Source organism: Bolinopsis microptera, chromosome 11, assembly GCF_026151205.1.
Source record: "Bolinopsis microptera isolate Bmic1 chromosome 11, MBARI_Bmic_1.0, whole genome shotgun sequence".
Lineage (NCBI taxonomy): Eukaryota > Metazoa > Ctenophora > Tentaculata > Lobata > Bolinopsidae > Bolinopsis > Bolinopsis microptera.
The window spans coordinates 14,772,416-14,793,944 of NC_087082.1; the positions used below are offsets into that span (position 1 = coordinate 14,772,416).

Sequence of the window (21,529 nt, forward strand, 5' to 3'; positions counted from 1 at the left end):
TAATGCTTTTGCCTTTTGGACACGAAGGGATGCTTTTGCCTTTTGGACACGAAGGGAAACACACAATTACGTAAGGCTTGAAATTTTCGTAAAAATACATCATTTGAGCCTCAAATTATTTGTAACACCCCTGTTCCATGCCCAATGAACGATGAACGAGGATGCACACGAGGATATGATTTCCATAATTTCGTCGAAATTTCATATAGGTATCCTCGCAGTGATCCTCGTGCGATCCTCGTGCGATCCTCGTGCGATCCTCGTGGGATCCTCGTGGATTCCTCGCGATGATGCTAGGGGGTGCACGATAAAAATAAACTTGCTCGGATTTTAAAAATTTTTGTACCACTGTTTTCTAGAGACTGTGAGAATTTTCACAATACCAAATTTGTCATACCTTTTTGGAAAGATCAGTGATTTATTCGAATTTCATCATCGTGCGATGAGGAGAAAACCCTCGCGATACCCTCGCGAGGATGGAAATGTCGAATAATTTCATCGCGAGGAAATGATCATCCTCGTGGGAAATTGTGCACGATGATGATTTACCCTCGCGAGGATGGGTATTTGCGCGAGGATTTGGAGGCAATATTCGACGAGTTTATGGAAATCGTATCCTCGTGCCCATCCTCGTTCATCGTTCATTGGGCATGGAACAGGGGTGTTATATAAGTATATAGTAGTGTTGAAAGTATTATTTCTTTTTTAATATCAGTCGCCAAACTCACCCTGTACATTTAAGCTGTGCAACTAAATGAAGAAGTTCTCAGGCGTGCTGGAATTAAGTCTATTGAAACTTTCATCGGTTCGGCTAGACTAAGGTGGTACCGGTACGGACACGTTGTCAGAATGCCAGGGACACGGTTTCCCAATTTTTTACTGGATTGGAAACAAAACTATGGAAAGAGGCTGAGAGGACGACCCCACAAAGGCTGGATGGCCTGTGTACTCGAGGATGCGGCTGACTTTACAGGTGTCAATAACATCAGCAGAGACGCAGTAAAACAGTTAGCTCTAAAACGAGTGGAATGGAGGAACATGTTATACCGTAGAAGAGATGTGTGTGATGCAGGCCACTCCAACGACTAGGAGGAGACGGAAGACCTCTTCATGTATGTATGTGCAACTAAAACGTAAATTTTATAAGAAATCGCATCAACAAAAAATCTTTGAATAGAGATCTACCAGATTTTCAAAGTACATGTAGTAACGAAAGATGGTAACCTCTTAAAAGCGGACACCAAACAGCTGCCAAACCAAAATTGCAGCAATTGCACTGTATTAATTTAAATAGTAATCTACATCAAAATTTATTAAATGTCAAGCTAAATTAGGCCTAGTTGTGCAATTCGTCTCCAGATTTCAAAACAATCCTCGAATCAGTGTTTTCAAAACAATCCGGCGACATTCCGGCATTTTTATACTGAATTTTATCAAGTGAATCTCGGTATATTTAAACTTAAAGTGATGAAAAGTTAAAAATGAAATAAAAGTTACAATGGGTAAATGCTATTGATCGATACACGATAATATTTTTTAAAGGACAAAATCTATTATTTATTTTTTAGTAAATCAGGATGATTACTGATCATGTTTTCGGTGACAAAATTGAGTAGGATTCCGATTAAGCTGAAATCTTCGGAATTTTGCAAATACGCAAAAAAAAAACAATTCGAGAAACAAAGAGAAGCAGAAACTTACGCTGTATAAGTATTTCTATCTAGACAATATGCAATTAAAATGTTTGTCTGTCTGGCTAGACAAAAGTTCCGACTTATCTAGACCAGAAATCGAAGTGCGAGTTTTTGTTTTCGAATCGAATTTACAAGGAATTAAACAAGAATTAAACAGGTATTAAACATCAAATGTTGGGATAGGTGATGTTGGCATTTAAAGAAATTAAAATGTTATGATGGGGCAAATTTGTATATAATTATAAGAGTTTTTGTCAATTCATGTGGATGCAATTGGTGAAATTGACCTCACTCAATAAAACGATCAGTTTAACGGATTCAACCTCATTACATTGACAACAACTCTAAATAAGGATTGAGATTATGAAACTGCCTACCAGTAGAATAAAAATAAAATATTAACAATATTACCTAAGTAAGTGTAAGGTCAATCAGCATATCAAGAATGTACCTGCTTACTACTTACATAGTTTAAACATAGCGTATAGTATATATAGTATGTGGTGATGTAAGTATCACTAGGGCAGCGGCGTTGGCACCTCTTCCCCTCAGACAATTTGGTGATCATTTACTGGGCGGCGCTCAGCCTGTCATTCCGCCGAATCTCTATTCGGTTTTATGTTTCTATTCTCTATTATGTTTATGAACATTATAGCCTGGGGTCCCCAGGTAAGGTGATCATGAAAGGTCCATTTCAGCTAATGATCTTTTCGTGAGGATCATGGTTCTGGACATATTCTTAGCGTTATCTGTCATTTTATTAGTATCTGACGAGATCTAGTTTACATTAGTGATGATTCAATGGTGAATGAGATTCTGACTTTGGTAATTGATTGGGCTACTAATAACGGGCTTAAATTAAATGCTAGCAAAACTAAATATATGATCTTTACAAATAAGAAAAATGAGGATATAAAAATCTACATGGGAGGTGAACGACTTAAGCAAAGTTATCACGAAAAGTTTCTTGACGTGATCATTGATACCAAGCTAAATTGGGCCCACCACATTAGACATTTAGCCACTAAAGTATCTAGAAACGCGGGCATTCTCTACAAACTCAAAGGCTCAGTACCTAACAAAGCACTCAAGTTGATATACAACAGCTTTGTTCAGTCTCACTTGTACTACTGCTGCACAGTTTGGGGAACAAGATCGCTAAACTCCGTTAAAAGAGTTTTTTCGGCCCAGAAAAAGGGCATTCGCGCTGCAGACAACCAATACCACCGCTATTTTTATGACAAAGATCTGAACAGTACACCTTCACACACAAAGGAAATTTTCAATAAACTAGAAGTATTAGCTTTACCGAACGTGATAGCTAAATGTATATTATGCTTAATGCACAAAGTTTATTCTAACACTGCACCACCAAATATTATAAGAATGTTCACTGTTTCAAACGTAAACGCACCTAGAAGAGAACCTGAGTTCTTTGCAGTACCATTTAACCGTTTATGTAATTCAGACAAGAGCATTTCTTACATTGGGCCTAAGTTATATAACAAAAGAGTCAACATTATTAACAAGGACATAAAATACGTCGCGACTTGCCTATACAAGACAAATTCCTAAATTCATTCAAGTCTACAGTCAGCAAGCATGTGCTTACTGCACAAGCACTTAACCCGGATGACAAGGACTGGAACAACTCAAATTTCGTACTTTTAGAAATTTAAATAATTTGGTACAACATACGTTGATCATAATAACGAGCAACAAAACTTTAAGTTTAACCTCATAACGAAAAATGACTATCTTCGAGCATTTTTTACAATGCTATCGCTACCGCGCAATTTCACTGTCATTTACAACTCTTAAAAGATAAAAATATCACCGCGCATTCTTCAGACCCTGTGTCGCTGTTCTAAATGTATGTCAAGAGATAAGAGTTGTTTAAAATTCTTAATAGTACTATTTAAATTTGCTAATAGTGTAATCATATTTTATACATTATTCATATTTTATACATTGTGTGCATATATTTATATTTGATTGTAATTAAAGATTTTAAGGCGTTAGTGCCGAGTAATGCCTTCGGGTAGTGCTCCTCAATCAATCAATCAATCATTTTTATTGGGCGGCGCTCAGCCTGCCATTTCGCCATATCTTCATCCGCCGTATCGCGTTTATGAACATAAAAGCCTGAGGTCCTCAGGTAAATGAATTAGTGTTTTATTTTCATCCTTACCCTCTCTAGTCTCTACTCTATTCACATTGTTACAACAAGCAGACTGCTATCTAACAAGGCTAGTAACAAGTTGGTGGTCCACAATTTATTAATCTAAGACTGGAATTCCTACGCATACGGCATACCTGTGACCACTTAAAGTCGACTAAAATTATAATTTTAGTCTTATAAGACACCAACAGAGACTTGAACTAAAAATTGAAGTCTTACAAATCCGTGAGGACAGTTGACAGTTGTGTAAAGGAAGTATCTACTGTCTATCCCATGAAACGCCAGTTACTGTCAATGTGTCTACTGTCTGTATATCCCTTAACTTTTGATCAGGGTTCAAGTAGTTTACTATGTTTCTTTTCCCTCTTAAAACGTTGCTGGTCTTACTCTTAGTATGGAAGATATTTTAAAACAAAACCGGGGGTTGCTTCTTAGTCTGGTTTTGAATGATAAAAGATTGTCTCGCCATTAATTAACAAATTGATTCTTCACTTATTAGCTAAATAGGTGATGAATGAAACTGCACTTCGCACATTTTCAGCTCCATCCTCTTCGTTAAACTTCGCTCTTATCTTCTGATGTTTAAAATCTCTTACTCATGGCTTGGTTGGTGTTTAGTCTCAACTCTGAAATCCATAGTCCATACCTATCTTGTTCCATCTAGAAACATCACGTTGTCATAGTAATGAAGATGTGATGTGTCTGTATTATAATGAGATAAGAGGGGCGATGTCACTGTCACTCTTTAGAAAATAAGTAGCAGAGGCAAGTAAAATAAACGATTCTTAATTATCTGTCGTTCTAGTTTATTTTAGATTTTTGGTCGCAGTACTAGTAACCATGAGGCATGGCCGGTATTTGTAGATCAAAACACTGACATGATAATTAAAAGGTATTTAGATCAATTCAAACAGTCAGTAAGAAGGTTGAAACCGGAATATTTTGATTTTATAGTCTGCAAATGTGGCTTTCCCATTCTTATGCGATTAATTAAATAAATCTCATATCATCACATCAAATTTTGCAAGCCGTGAATAAATGGTGTTATGCTATGGGATGTTCAATCCTGAGTATTTTGCCTCTCTTCGATTTTTGATCTGTCTAATGTCATCCTCTCCTCTGACAATAGATGAGTTAGACTTAAAGGGTAGCTGCGTGCTCGAATGATTGCATCTCCATAACTTTATTTCTTCTCCTTCCTTCTCAACCATTCGATGCTAATCTCTCTTCCACCCATAACGCATGAACATTGAACATCTGTATTCTGTATTTCGGTAAACAGTTCCTATCAGTGACTGCACCAACACCACTAATACAGGCTGCAGGCAGCAAGCTGTATAGTGGTGTTGGCTCCACACTGTCTACAAATCCAAGAAGACAGGAGACATCTGGTGGTAATTGGTAGAGTCTGTCTTAAATGCTTCTAGTCAAGGTGAGCGTTGTGTGATTAAAGCTGGTCATTGTCCGTTACAATGGAACAGTTAGACGTGAAGTGTGAACACAAGTTTTGCCGTTTTCCGACAATTGTGTCCCATTTTTTATTTGGATGTTTATCCAAACTTGTTTTTTAGTCGAGAACTATCACTGAGAACCATCAGAAACCATTGTTTAAAAACAATTGCCGACCACCAGGAAGAAGGAACCATTCCCCTGGTATGCCGAAATTGGCCAAACTGTTTTTCTTTAAAAAGGTGCTTCATAACGGCAAAGATTTAATTTCTTATTACAACCCCGATTTACCGTACAGTTTGGGGGAAAGGGAAATAGTACGGTCAATCAGGGTGCACGGTAAATCGAGGTTTTGATTTATGGGTTGACAAGCACTCTACTGAAGAATAAATAGGTAAAGTAAACAGCCTGACAAGTTTGCTTGACATCAGGGTCCTTCATTTCTAAGCTGTATAATGGTAAGGCCAAGGCCCAAGGGATTAGGTGATACCAAGCTACAAATTTAACATTTTATAAAAACGTTGGGGGAGGGAGGGTACGGTAAACCGGGGTACGGTTAATCAAGGTAGTAAATCGGGGTTTACTGTTAACTGTACTAAATGTTTTTCTCTTTTAGAGCCATTTGGAATAACCCGTTAGTCTGGTTGAGGTTTTAGTCTGAGCTCCAATTATTTTAATCGTCTGAAAACAGCACATTTTACATATTGATGGGGGTGTTTTTAATTCAATTTTCGTTTTGGTTATTCGATGTTAATTAATATAATGTAAAACCGTAAAACGGCTGTTTAAATAAACATCAATAAATGTTAATAAAGTATGTTAATGAATTTGTGTTCATTTGTGTTAAATATTGCTTGTTTGTGTTAATAGATTTTAATAAATGTGTGACGATTATTTCAAGTTTAACGGTTCAACTCTATCTTTTTAACAACAGTGTTATTGTTCCTCTTACACCGCAGTATCCGCTCAATATTAGCTAATTCGTACTGATATCTTATTGGCACTAGATTATGTTAGTTTTGTGTACCATGTAACTCACTTCAAAGAGAAAGATCGTACTGAGTACTGATACTCTGGTAACGTATAAGTTATCAGAGTATAAAAGCAACCCGTATAACCCTAAAATGGTGTCAAGACTCAAGAGACTAAAATAATTATTACCTATTTAATTCGCGTTTTTGACACCACTTGGGGGTCCAAATTTTGGGCTCTAAAACTCCTATTCCTTGGCCAATTTTTTATTTTTTCATGCTGATTTGAAGGCCATTAAAGCATTTGACCCAATCAAAAAAGTTTCAGTTGTATATCTTTTACGGTTTTTGCGGAATGTCGCGTTAAAGTTGATGCCGTGGTGTCAGTAAAATGGCACGGATAAACACATCCATATATATCGTCTCGCTTTATATATAGTAAGATTATAAGTGGTACGACACGTTATTTTTCGGAAGCTTTCAAATAACTTTTGTTAATCGTATTTACGATTTTAAAAGTATTCTCTATTTTTTCTAATTCTTTTGTATTCCTCTTTTGCTATCATATTTTTGCTTGGTCAGATTGGTTGTAAAGGCTTTTGAAGTTACCTGGCTATCTCATTTTAGAGGTTGTGGCGCACTGTTCGCCACAATTATAGATATCGCACTTCCCACTAATTTTAATGAGAGAAATCAAGTCAAGTGAATTTAGCAAAAGCAATGCTGGATAACATTCTTAAGAACTTAAAGTGAAGTAAATACTTCAGGGCCAAAGCCCACGGCGTCGACTATCTGTAAAAAAGGAGTGCCACAACATTTAGGGTAGCAAAAAAAGGTTTGACGTCACTTATTAACGAGAACAATTGATGACAGATTGACGTGAGATTGATGTGAGATGAAAGGTGTGAGGCACACAATTTAAGTGAAAAAGTTACATCAACAGAAGACAAGAGAGATCAAATCTGCTTTACATTTTATTATTTTTATATTACTATTATATTTTTTTATTACTATTATATATTTATTACTTTTATGTGTGAAAATTACCGCTTCAAACCCAGAACAGTCAGTAAATTTAATGCTTGTTACTTGAAAAGTTTGAGAACTTTTAAAAAAACTGACTCTGGTCTTTTAACTTTATATGAACTATAAGTATAGAATATAGATATGACCTATGTTTTGCATTTCCAAGTTATGTCATGATGAATAACACTTATATTTTGCAAAAAATATTCGCAAATATTATTGAAAACTTTTCAGCTTTCACGGGGCCTTTGCGTATCCTCACAAAAATGCGTTGAAATAGTTTGCTAACTCAAAGATGAAGATCGAGTATCTGAGGAGCATTTTTTAACGCACATTAAATTCAAATATTTTAGAAAATGCTGGAATAACCCTGCCAGAGCATATTCCCATCCTAATTATCACATGAACTACAGAAGAGGTGCGACATTTCTTTCTCAGGCCTTACTCTCTATTTTCTTAGACAACTCCCATACCCTCCAGTTCTCAATTAACTCCTCATATTGTTCAATGTTTTCTAGATGCCGGCACAATATTATTAGGTTATTATTACGTCCACATCACCTCGACAACATGTGCACTAGACCGCGCCCAGGCTGCCAGTCTGTTGCCAGGTTGCTTGTTCTTTGCCAGGTTGCCAGTCCGTTGTCTGCACAATAAGCAGCCGCTTTTTAGGCCGCGTGACGTCCAACTGCCCATCTTTTCTACTTTTTTAGTGTCGGGAGATGCCTTCTTTTGTTGAACAGTTCCGTCTTACTACCATCCATATTACAGGTCTCACAGATGATTTAATCGGTTATAAACTATAAAACACTTTCCGTCCCGATTAACCATATTTGATATTTTGTTTTTTGACATTGTAAAATTTTCACATTCACGGTTAAAAATGTCTTAATTTTTGGCACTATCCAAGAAGCCCGACACATGTCCGTGAAGTTCCAGCGGAAATCTAGCACTATGGCGCTATCACGGTTACTGTAAAAGGTTATTTTAGGAAGCTATCATAACTGCTTCCCACAGAAAGTACTGGAGAATGCTCGACAATTTATATTTGAGATGAAGACTGAAGACTGAAGAGTGATCGTAGTTTTGGCGCATTTTGTTGTCTCCTCTACTGAGCCACTACGTCAACAAACGTCCATATGGTCACTTATTTTTATTCTCTAGATCCTATTTTGTGACTTATACAGATTGGGGTAAAACAGCCTAGTTTGACTGTAGTACGATTAAAGCATATTTAGATTGTAAGGGCATCGGCGGAGCGTACCTATGAGTATGTGCTTTTCTTTAAAGAAGGAGGAAAAAAAGTTTTTTGCCACCCCCTACAGCATTTTGCCGCCCACAGACGTGTTTTTGTTTCCGTTTTGTTGTTTAGTTATTGAACATGCCGTTTAACAACCAATTGAACCTGATGATGTGTCTAGTTTGGACATAGTAGGTTGAACTGATTGCACTGTGATACTGTTTGCAGGGGTAACACCTTTAGTGATTATATTATCTGTTCATAAAGTTATTATTTCCACTATTTGTTATTTCCTTACTAAGTTGCTACCTATTTTTCCACATTGTTGTTAAATCAATATTATATATAACTAATAGTAATACTCGATTAAAATCATGAAAGTTAGATTTTGATGACACAGAAGCCTTGCTAGGGTTATTTTAGTCATGGCTTTATTTGTTGAACATTCTCCTTAAATCGTTCCCAAAGAAGGAGTTATAATATTTGTAGAGGATTTTAAATCTTATTTGAGAAAATTGCGGTAAAATCGGTTTATATCGGCTTTTTGTGGTAGACTTGGAAATTCTCCTGCTTTTGTAGACTCTAAGGTACTGTTAGGTGAATGAATATTTGTTGGAAAAATAAAGCGAGTCAGGAAGACCTCAAAAGGGGTATGAAATGTTTGCAATGGCCAGAAATATCAAGTATGTGCCACTTGTAAAGCATCGCATGCTCTAGAATACTTATTTTAAGAGATTTTTAAGCTTTTTAAACTTACCCACCCACCAGTATATCTAAATTTATTATAACTTGAACTGGGATATTTTGCTTTCCATGCCAATTAAATTGACTGAGTTTAGTAAAAATATCTCAGGACATGTTGACTATAATTACACGTGAATCCACGTCTGGAGAAAGTTGAAATAATCCCAGATATTTTCACCAGGTCTGAAAGTGGGGGGTGTTGATTGGTCCGGAATGTTCTGCACTCTAAACATGAGAATGTCCCACAACACCCTCCACAACTGTAAAGCTTCTCTTTGCTTGCGGTTAAAGCTGCTTCTAAAGCTGTAGCTAAAGCTTCTAAAGCAGCTGCTTCCCCTAACAAGGCTTAACAAGCAGCTAAATAATAAATGTCTCACTGTATGTTTGGTAAGTAGGCTGACACATACTCAGGAGGCGTTTGATGACAGAGAAAGTAAATATTAGAGGAGGTAAATAATTGGTTAGAGACAGGGGTCGCTGACAGCAGCAGTTGGAGGAAAAGACTATTTTCTGGGGAATCGCTCGACCATGTCAGCCAGATGACAAGAGTGTCAAATTTATTCGACACTTTATGCAAAACGTTTTTGCCAAAAACGGGAATAACTCAAGAAATAGCACAATAACTTTGTAAGGGTTTCGCACGTAATTTGCTCTCAAAATTTTACTTCTGCTCCTTTTGAAAGTGAACTTTTTGTTATTTTCTTTTTACCTTTATATCTAACTAGTTTCAAATGCAACACATTGACCGTCACATTTATAATATCGCCATCTTATGCACTGAATTTCTTACTCTATATAAAGCGAGACAATATATTTATATATATATATATCTGATACCATTTTACTAACACCAAGACATCAACTTTAACGCGAATTTCTGCGAAACCCATTAGAGATATATAATAACATAAACCCGCCACGCAAAGGGTTTATATAACAGATCATCCCGCGCTAGCGGGATGATCTGATAAACACATACGAGTGCGCGCAGCGCACGAGTTTTGTGTTAATATGTAATCCCGAAGCGCCAGCTGAGGGATTACATTTATTTAGCCCTGAGCGTGAAGTGTTTATGGATTATAATTATCTCCGGCGATTTCGACAAGGGATTTATACTTTAGAAGAGAGTGATAAAATTGGAAAGCAGTTCATCAATCTGAATGTCAAACCGATCTGTCATAGTGGAGCAATAGCTTGAACGTTAGCAGGAACAAGAGCTGGAAGGAGAGCAAGCAAAACAATACTATTTTTAGGGCACGGACAAGGGTAGCTGGCTAGTCGCCAACTTCTCACGCCACGCGTTGGAGAAATTCCAAGAATTAGCTGCTTTGGCAACGTTCCCAGGAATTTGCGTGTAAAAGAAGTGGACGGTTACGATGTTTCATATCACGTGGTGCGCTTTCGTGTCACGTGGTATAGACTCGGCGTATGCTATTGGTGGCACGTGGTACGCACGTGACGCGCCCACGTGATCGCGCGTCTAACTGTTCTACTATTATCGAGTTCTAATCAGCAGTATCATTGATTATTGTAAGTCGAAGAATTGAATGATAAACATCAGTTACGACTAAAAAGCGGGCCGGGTTTATACAAATTTCCGGGGCGGGATGATATCACCTTGAGATGTTTATCTAACAGCGGGCCGGGCTGAGTGATAATATGATCCCGCGTCGAAATCCCGGAGATATTTATAATCTAAACGTTGTTGGCTGGGTCAAATGCTTTTATGCCAGTATACCAACCTTTTTACCAGTATAAAGAAAGAACATTTTCGAAATCACAAAATAACAATTATTGTTGTCTCCCTCCACCACTTTAGGGTTAGACGGGTTCCTGCTAGTGTTTCTTCCTGATCAGCCGCCGATTAATATTTTACAAGGAAAATTGTAAAACAAAAAAGCAATAAAGTGTTAATTTTTCACCTATCAAAATAGAGATATTTAAATTGTTAAAGCCGTTGAAGGGCATATTGTTACAAGTCCTAGTTTAGTATTTGATGATTTTTCAGAAGACCTGAACTAGGTGAAGTAGCCCAGATCAATGTTTTACCGATGAGGAATTCAGCAGAGTGATGAGTAGACCAGTGCCCTGATGAAGGAATGTGAACACCGTTACAGGCAATACCTACCAGGGTAACCCAGACCAATACTTGGCTGTCATAACGAGCCGAACAACCTTGACACACCATGAGCAGCCTCGAACAATCTTGACACAAAACTCTTACAGACTTGGAACAATATTTAACAATATTGACACATAAAACTCACAGACTTGGACCAGGATCACGAGAAACCTAAAAAAGCTCATCCCCGGCTACCTGTGCTATTTTTAACTACATTTTCTGAGTCAGCAGGTTTGTGCAGAAATTTCAGAAAACACTGTCAAAGTGTTGACTTTCAACACAATTGTGAAGCATGAATTATTTGACTCGCTAAGATGTTGTCACTTTTTGAACCTTTCATTACGAAAGAACTAGTGCAATTGATAATAACTGTTTGTAAGGCGTAACTTTTAGAATACTAATTTTAACGTAGTATATCAAAGCGCGATTTGACTTTTTGAGTTGTTATGTTCGTAAGTAATATCCAACTACAGCCGTCATAAGAACCGTCATAACAGAGTCTGAACTGGGCCACTGGGCCATTGGCGGTGCTATTGGCGGTGCTATTGGCGGTGCTATTGGCGGTGCTATTGGCGGTGCTCTTGGCGCCATTATATTATAGCAACCCCATGTACCAGGTTCCCACACCATATTGATATTACAAACTGTACCTGTATGGTACAAATACAAGTGTTAATGCTTAATTCATGTAGTGGTGCAATGTGGGTGACAGTATTGAAGTGAACGCGCAATGGTGACAACCTCCAGCAGGGCCATGAACCTCGGCCTGAACCCGATGACAACCCCGAACAGAACCCTGAACCTACCCCCAACCTGACGACAACCCCAAAAAGAACCCTGAACCTACCCCCAACCTGGTGACAACCCCAAACAGAACCCTGAACCTACCCCCCAACCTGGTGACAACCCCAAACAGAACCCTGAACCTACCCCCAACCTGGTGAAAACCCCGAACAGAACCCTGAACCTGGCCCACAACCTGACGACAACCCCGAACAGGACCCTGAACCTTTGAACCTACCCCCAACCTGGCGACAACCCCGAACAGAACCCTGAACCTGGCCCCCAACCTGGCGACAACCCCGAACAGAACCCTGAACCTACCCCAACCTGGTGACAACCCCAAACAGAACCCTGAACCTACCCCCAACCTGGTGACAACCCCGAACAGAACCCTGAACCTACCCCAACCTGGCGACAACCCCGAACAGAACCCTGAACCTACCCCCAACCTGGTGACAACCCCGAACAGAACCCTGAACCTACCCCAACCTGGTGACAACCCCGAACAGAACCCTGAACCTGGCCCCCAACCTGGTGACAACCCCGAACAGAACCCTGAACCTGGTCAGTGGTCCCCCAACCTGGCGACAACCCCGAACAGAGCCTTGAACCTAGTCCCCAACCTGGTGACAACCCCGAACAGAACCCTGAACCTACCCCCAACCTGGTGACAACCCCGAACAGAACCCTGAACCTACCCCCAACCTGGTGACAACCCCGAACAGAACCCTGAACCTACCCCTAACCTGGCGACAACCCCGAACAGAACCCTGAACCTACCCCCAACCTGGCGACAACCCCGAAAATAACCCTGAACCTGGCCCTCAACCTGGTGACAACCCCGAACAGAACCCTGAACCTGGCCCCCAACCTGGTGACAACCCCGAGCAGAACCCTGAACCTACCCCCAACCTGGCGACAACCCCGAACAGAACCCTGAACCTGGCCCCCAACCTGGCGACAACCCCGAACAGAACCCTGAACCTACCCCCAACCTGGCGACAACCCCGAACAGAACCCTGAACCTGGCCCCCAACCTGGTGACAACCCCCAACAGAACCCTGAACCTACTCCCAACCTGGCGACAACCCCGAACAGAACCCTGAACCTGGCCCCCAACCTGGCGACAACCCCGAGCAGAACCCTGAACCTACCCCCAACCTGGCGACAACCCCGAACAGAACCCTGAACCTGGCCCCCAACCTGGTGACAACCCCGAGCAGAACCCTGAACCTACCCCCAACCTGGCGACAACCCCGAACAGAACCCTGAACCTGGCCCCCAACCTGGCGACAACCCCGAACAGAACCCTGAACCTACCCCCAACCTGGTGACAACCCCGAACAGAACCCTGAACCTGGCCCCCAACCTGGTGACAACCCCGAACAGAACCCTGAACCTGGTCAGTGGTCCCCCAACCTGGCGACAACCCCGAACAGAGCCTTGAACCTAGTCCCCAACCTGGTGACAACCCCGAACAGAACCCTGAACCTACCCCCAACCTGGTGACAACCCCGAACAGAACCCTGAACCTACCCCCAACCTGGTGACAACCCCGAACAGAACCCTGAACCTACCCCCAACCTGGTGACAACCCCGAACAGAACCCTGAACCTACCCCCAACCTGGCGACAACCCCGAACAGAACCCTGAACCTACCCCCAACCTGGTGACAACCCCGAACAGAACCCTGAACCTACCCCCAACCTGGCGACAACCCCGAACAGAACCCTGAACCTATGTCCGAACCTGCGACAACTATTCGACCTGGCAGCATGGTTATATTCCTTCGTCCCTTATAAGAGTTCATTCACTGCATACTTGCAGGAATTAGACGCTAGATAGAGTAGGGTCGTCTCATTTTACTACAGTTTTCTATCATTCATTATATTGTGCAGTAGTATTCTTGCTATATAACATTGTTTCGATAAATTTTTGCTCGGATTAGTCTGTTGTTAATTGATTTTTTCAAGTTAAGAAACTTTTAAAATCTATAACCTGCCACTTTCGTATCGAAGGGTTGCAACAAATGAAACGAGTTGTAGCGTGTATTCACATAGCATAAACCTATAAAACATACGGAAAACACGGGGGTTGCAACCTAAAGTGCCAATTAGGTTGAACCACCGTGTAATCAGATTAATAGTAGTCACCGCCGTCATGTTTGCCTCTGTGACTATATACTCGCGTAACTTCACTGTTCTTCTTGTTCTTGTAGGCTGCTCAGTGCTACGGTCTGAACTAAAACTTACTTCGTCTTGAATTACGTCAAGAAATCTTAGAAAAAATCGCTCCGAGACTAACTTTTTAACTCGACCCACTACCACATTCTTATGATATTCTCGTTTATATAATACTAGAAAGCCCGTGGTCACAGGAGGGAAGTTGCAGTTTTATTGCATCAAAAATATCCATCACAACCGAAGACACAGCCGATTAAAATTTGTCTCGTACTGAATGAGTGAACACAGCGTAATTACCACAATATGACGTTAAAACAATCATTGCACGTGCACGTGCGTGTAAAGGTGTAATAACCCTCGCTACCATGGTTACTACGCAAGTTCATATTTTTCGTCTGATTTGCACGTGGGTGGTCGTACAAAAAGAATTCTCTGAATTATAAGTAAGATATATATATTGTGTATTGATATTCTCATTTTATTGTCAACTAATTAGACGTTTTTTACATTCCCAGAGAGTGCTGAAGTAACGAGAATCTTCTAACCAAAGAACTGTTTTTAATTGGTCGTTGTAAATTTTCTGTTTATTTTGGCTTTTATAGTTTATAGACGGTGCAGAAACTTGTTAAACTTGTTAAAACCAACTTGACTTTTAGTTAAAAACTGAATTTATGACTATTACTATTAGTAAGGTGGATCTTAGTTAGTTCTTAGTTGGATCTTTGCTGGATCTTAGTCGTATATTACAGTATTACGTGGATCTTAACTTCATATAGCTGGATTCGAGTTGGATTATAACTTAACCTTATGTATATTTTAGCTGGATCTTTCTTGATCTTTGCCGAATCGTACAAAGAATGTCAACAATGTTTTTTCGTGCTAAAAAGGGTGGTTCCTCCGGAACCTAGTTTGGTGAAAGAAATACCAAAAACTACCAAGAAACACCAAGAAAGTTAGTGGTCAACATTAGCGCTGGCTTCTATCTCAAATGTGTCCATTAAAATAGGGAGCCATTTGAACCTACCTGAGTACGAGCGTGCTAAATCACTCCACACTCGAATTTCGAGATTTTTCTTTAAGATATGTTCCTATTCAAATACCGTGTATGCTTCTATTCGATTGCAGGGTGCGCTTTTATCCAATTGCCGTCATGTTTCCATCGGTGTTATTTCACCTCCCAATTTTAAAATATTTATCCTGCATGTTTTCCGTTTGAAATACCTCAAGGCTGCTGCTAAACTCATTTAGTACAGCCATACAACAAATAGCCTACGGGCACAACTTCACATCACCAGCTTATCGCGGACAAATTCTATTCTATGCCAGTTTTATTATAGTCGTGACCCTGTTTTACATCTACCAATGCCAATTATGATTCGGGAACTTTTCGTATAAAATTCACTTCGCAGCAGGGAATAGGTACTAACCGTATACTAACTGCGATCACCGTTTTCGCAACAGCTTGAGGTAGCAGCCTGGACCTTGACGCGAACTTTTCTCAGGGTTTCAATAAATTACTTTTAAACTAGATTAGCCTACAAGTAGCAATTTTAAAACCTTAATAATCGCGTGCAAGTTGAAAACTTTATACTATTAGAACTTTAGAAGTCACCGTCATGAATATTAACAAGCCACGTTTTTCTTTTCTACCTTGTTTCTGCAACAGTACGTCAAGTAGGCTTATTAAAAAAAGAAGGGAACCCCCGCTAGATATCAAGTTGGCAACTTAGCGCAATAAACACCGTCTATAGCATTAGTAAAGGCAGGTTAATCTCAACCAGGCGTCATAACGCACCACACCACCCTAACTAGTTTGTAACCGTCGCAACTCCTGTTCAGAAAACTAACTTTGTGTCTGAATTTCACGCTAACGTCTGTAAGGTCACGGTGTTCACACCTCAAATAACCAGTCTCTGTGAACTGTGAGAATGCGACTTCAAAGTAAAAACAACGTGTTGAAGTTATTCCACAGCTGTTGATTAGTTTCCGGCAAGTGGCGATGCTGTTCAGACCAACAGACCAGCATTTTCACTTCCATCAAATTCTACGGCCTCCCATCTCTTTTCAATGCGGTTTATATTATTATCTCTTTAGTAAACATTTTTCCGTGATGGCTCGTGTAAAAGCATTATATTTATTATGCTGAACATTTTATAAGAAATTATGAATTTTTTTCAATTTCGACAGATTTCAATAAAGCGGATTTTTCAAAATTTTTGGCGCATAATTATTTTTGGCGCATAATGATTATGTACCCAAGGCCAAAAATAACCGTTTTTAACCGATCGATTTAATAATCTCGTGCCATTTGCACGTTCATATATTTTTTCTTTACATTACACTACTGACCATTATGAAATACGTTTGCAGCATCGTTTCCACGTCTTATAGTACCGAGTGGCCAAACATTATTATCCAATTGTGGAAGATTTCTTAGATTCAAATGGCACAGAGATTATTTTGAGAAGTCCTGGCTTGAAAACGGTTGTACTTTTGGTTTTATACTACCATATGCTAAAACTTTATTCTTGAATCGTCTGCCTAGATGAAATAGCCACTCTAATCGAACCCTTGCGGATAAAGCGCGATTAAGAGCTCACTTCTACTCTTCTACTCTCGGATCTTCATCAGGGGGCCTAATGAAGGAGTAGCTGGAGTGTTTGCACTGTCCTTCAGCTTGTGATCCCTGCAAAGCCTCGGATAAACTGTATCTTTCGTCACAAACGATTTAGCATTAAAGCACTCGTGTCCAGAAGCCAAAAGGAAACTCATATTTCAATCTAATAATACCTCACAAAAAAGTTAAAACTACAACCAATAGTTTAGTTCTTCTTCCGAAGAAGAGTCAGCAACTTTTCCCGGAATTTCCGAGAAGAACCCCCCATGAACCTGCACATTTGTGCTTGCTGACATTTCAATATGAGGTAGGAAAACAGTTAAACAGATGGTTAAACTTTATAGAACTTGCGTAGAACATTTTAGGATGCACCTACCTCATTGAGTCATATCACTAAAATATTCATATCAACTTATTAACAATACTAGCTGAATGTTAAATACTGGGGAGCTAATTATAAAGAACGTTATTGCTTCTTTTATATTGCTTGTGCAGGAGCCATTTCTAGACCTGCAAATTTTTTTGCTTTTGTTTTTTTTTACTGTTTTCTTAATCTTTAAACACTGCACCCATAGACCATAGCTTACTGTTTTCTTGAAAGTTATATTCAGCTCCCCGAATTCTGCCTGTTTTCTTGCTACTGTAGGACGTAGGTAATAGCATAAGTATATTGGACATTATTTGACCGGATATTGTGTGAACGGACATTATTTTGAACGGACATTAAAATGAACGCTTATAGTTATAGGTCCTCCAGCGTCCAATTAATTTCTGTTCAAATAAAGTCCGATAAGGTATCCGTATATCGGTTGTCTTGATACCGTTGCAATATAACCATAGCATGTTTCCCACTAAGATCAGCGATTATATTATATATATATAACACGCGTTCGCGTTTCTTTAAAACTTATTTTATTCTATTAACAAAGTTATCAATACTGAATAGGTGTTACCTGGGGACCCCAGGCTATAATGTTCATAAACACATTCGGCGGGATGACATTGACAGGCTGAGCGCCACCCAGTAACATAGGTGATAGTGTGTTAACGGGTGATACTGTAAAATATCTGTTCCATATACTCCACTATTCCAGGACCGTCGACGAGTCCAACTCGGCGCTCGTCCTGGTAGGTTGTAAACCTACAATGTGAGACTGTGATCAACCTTGTAGTTGTAGCTCTTCAGACGTCTAAACAGATCAGCCAGCTAACACTTCCCCTTCCTGTCCTGTAATAACAGTTTACAGTAGCAATCCTGTAGCAGTCCTGTAACAGTCCTGTAATAACAGTAGCCTTCTTTATAGGTGAACGACTACCAGGGAGTATTATATATCCCACAAACTGATAACTTAAAGTTATAGAACCTAACCTAACGCGATATTACCTAGTTACGGGGCAGTTATAGGCATCAATACAGAACCACCTGGCAACTAATATAGAACCACCTGGCAACTAATTTTCTGTGCAGTAAAAAGAGTTGTATTTCTGTGCAGTAATAAAAGAGTTGTAAAATTAGATAGATTAGTACAACTACTAACTATCCCTAAGAACAGACTTTTAAAATGTGCTTCTGCCACTATAAAAGCACTCCGCCAGGAGCTCAAATGGTGTGCAAAATAATTTTCATGGTCACATTACGGCGGGTAAATGAGAGTTTAAAAGTGCTCAGACCATCGCGAATCGAAATATTTTATTTGTTCGTGTTTGGAAAAAGTTGAAAATCGTTAGTATTTTTGATCAATTTTTTAGGTTTCTTTTAAAAGATGTTAAAAGGTTAAAACCTTAAAACACGTACGTTTTGAACTATTAGCGAAAAACTTATTTTTTGGCTTCGCGAAATATAGGTGGGCTAGAGAGGTCACAGAGACTTCCGAATAGGTGAAAAATGTTCGCAATGGCCATGCAGATTACATACAACTTAAAAGCAAGTACTTTAAATGCTTTAAAATACCAACGAGTATGATGTGTTTTCGCGTATGATGTGTTTCGCCCCACACTGAGCTCGTGAGTGCCTTTCTAGTGGCAGAAACAAATTTTTAAAGTCTTTTCTGAACCATATTTTAGAGCTACAAAACATTCCATTCTACCAGCTCCCCGGAACGAACCCAGTGACTCGTAGAGAACAGATTTAAAATGCCCATATAAGGATTGGCAGACGGCAGCTGCACAGGCAGCCTCCCTCCGCAGGCAATCTGTATAACGGAATTCCCGGTGTTGAGTGACGATCTGCGTAAGAGGTGAAGTGCTGTAAAATGTGAAGGTTTAAGTCAACACTCCCACCGTAATACGGCCTATCTTCGAGCCGCAGCCAAAACATCATCACCAGTTACTCCGTTTCTAGCTGCAGCTAGTTTATAACCTGAACTACAGGAATACTTGTTGTCATGGCAACTCACGGGTTAGAGGTTTGAACGAATTTTACAGTATTCTCCCAGAGGATATCTTTTCTGCATTTTTTGCTACATTATCAGGTTTTCAAGTTCCACTTGGTAGTTTTCCCTCTAAGCAGCACTCGGTCACCATACCAACCTAATATCCTGACAGCTTTGAGCTTGGGTAATTTCCGTTAGCGGTATGAAATGTTACTCTACCGTTTACCACAACCAGGTTCTATCTCTGTTGGGATAAGTTCAGGCTGTTCTTTTTTCTTGTTTGATCAATATTGATAACGATGATCTAGTTGGAGGACGTTCAAATGGCTTCAAATGACCACTGAACCATGATGAAACAGCATTTTAGTAGATATTACCTTCACAACTCCTTGTATGGCAGCGTTACCATGGTAAAATGACCTTATTTGGTACAATAAATTGCCTTATAAGGAGTTGATCATGCAGAACAAGTCTGCTTTGATAAGTATTCAAATTAGTGGTGAGTGATCCTGTAATAACACACTAGGTTTCAAACAGACACGCTACGTACGAAACAGAGGAATTCTGGGTCGGTTCTGACTTATCATTCTTTATTTATCAATAGTTCGACCTAACGATTCTATTAAAATTGTTATTTTTTCCTGTTATTTTGCGACTAATTGTGACCACTAATTTGTTTGTTTTTTTAGACCACTAAATCTTAGTGGTCTTTTAGACCACTAAATCGGTCTGAATGATTCTTCTAATTTTGAAAAATTAGCTATAAAGCTGTAATGCTGACATAATTATCAGTCTAAACGAACAAGCTGATTTGAACAGTTGACATTGTTCAAATAATATTAATAACGTACGCGTAACCTCTCCTTCTATCAAATTATTTCTACATATAACTCACTTATTAAACGCATACAACTCATACACTAAATTAAATACTTGCTTTTAGGACTGTCCCAGCACCCTTCGTGTTGCCTCATTACATTTTTTAACTTTTTGCTTGTCGACTAGTTTTCTTTATTTTGCACCAGTTGGTCCTATTTCTTTTACCGATACTATATTAAATGCTGTATTAAATATTGGGTGTACTAAATGCTGCCCCTGCAGAAGTATCATACATAGTTTAGTCGTGTTCTTTTAAAATACCAGGTTGTATGGCCGGCTATTTGTGCAGTTCCTGACCTGAAACATTGATCCGCGCCCCAATACGCCTAATTTCATCGATCTTAATTAATTGCAGCGATCTTAATTCCTTCCGTCCTAATTCCAGTAAGGTCTGTAATTATTCAACAGCTCCAAATTCTAATTTTTTAATTTAATTTAGAGCTTGATTACAGTGCACCCGATTGCAAAAAAGGTAACTTTTGCACTAATATGAGCTATATAATACTACTACTGATACTGAATTTTTGCAAGATATATTTTAATGACACTGACGTTATACCAATGGCTTAGAAGGAAGGAGTGGTAGTACAACTATGTCTCCCTGGGTCGAAAAAGCTACAAGTTAATTGTTTATAGTGCAGAAATAAAGTTAAGAGACTAGCTGTTGAGATCGCCGCGTCCATTGGTTCATCAATTAAATATCTGACCAATGAGCGCACGTTATTTCGTCTACTATTTTTTTAAATATTATGTGCTAGAAGTTTCAATAGTGGGTAGAAGGACAATTTGAGAATTTTTGTGAACGATCCCAAGGAATTTTCGTTATATTCACTCCAGTGCTCTACTTTTTACCAGAATTTACAGTTTTCACAGCTACATTCTCCAAGTTTCTACTGATATTTACTGATCTCTATGTTTCTAGAGGCAGTTAGAGGCTAATTTGCCATTGTTACTGACAACTCCGCAACGTAGCACTGTGACAACTACCATCAGCAGTGAAACGGTTATTTTCTTATTAAATTACATCTCTGAAACAAGGGTAGTTAAACGGAATAGAAGCCATGTTGATATTCAGAGGGAATTGCGGAGAACATATAATGCAGAATGCTGAATAAATTTGGAATGTGGTTCGAGCGGGTTGGTTGTTATTAGCACGCCTCATTGCACTACCTACCTAATCCAATTACCAAGACAGTAATCATATTGTATCGTTTTAGTAAAACTTTCCGTTAAGGAAGCATGTTAACAGCGATATAGACCAGTCCTA

The 21,529-nt window shown here is 39.3% G+C and overlaps 3 protein-coding genes across 3 annotated transcripts in view; 2 read left to right on the top strand and 1 right to left on the bottom strand.

Annotated features, from left to right (window-relative positions):
* Positions 1–122, bottom strand: part of LOC134822817 (uncharacterized) — a 157,520-nt gene extending 157,398 nt beyond the window's left edge. The window contains 1 exon segment of the mRNA XM_063834083.1: positions 110–122. The gene's annotated coding sequence lies outside the window, so the exon portion shown is untranslated.
* The window catches only part of LOC134823488 (double-strand-break repair protein rad21 homolog A-like), a 901,854-nt gene that overhangs the window by 827,328 nt on the left and 52,997 nt on the right, over positions 1–21,529 (top strand). The window lies entirely within an intron of this gene.
* On the top strand, positions 937–13,720 carry LOC134823661 (circumsporozoite protein-like). Its single transcript, XM_063835195.1, has 5 exons — positions 937–1,007; positions 12,477–12,837; positions 12,978–13,085; positions 13,310–13,417; positions 13,559–13,720. Exons 1-5 carry the CDS (start codon positions 937–939, stop codon positions 13,718–13,720), a joined length of 810 nt encoding a protein of 269 aa, XP_063691265.1.

Coding starts and splice junctions, on each gene's coding strand:
- LOC134823661 (XM_063835195.1), top strand. CDS start 937: ATGGCCTGTGTACTCGAGGATGCGGCTGACTTTACAGGTGTCAATAAC. Junction 13,086..13,309: donor TGAACCTGGCCCCCAACCTG/GTGACAACCCCG, acceptor AACCCCGAACAG/AACCCTGAACCTGGCCCCCA. Junction 13,418..13,558: donor TGAACCTGGCCCCCAACCTG/GTGACAACCCCG, acceptor AACCCCGAACAG/AACCCTGAACCTGGCCCCCA.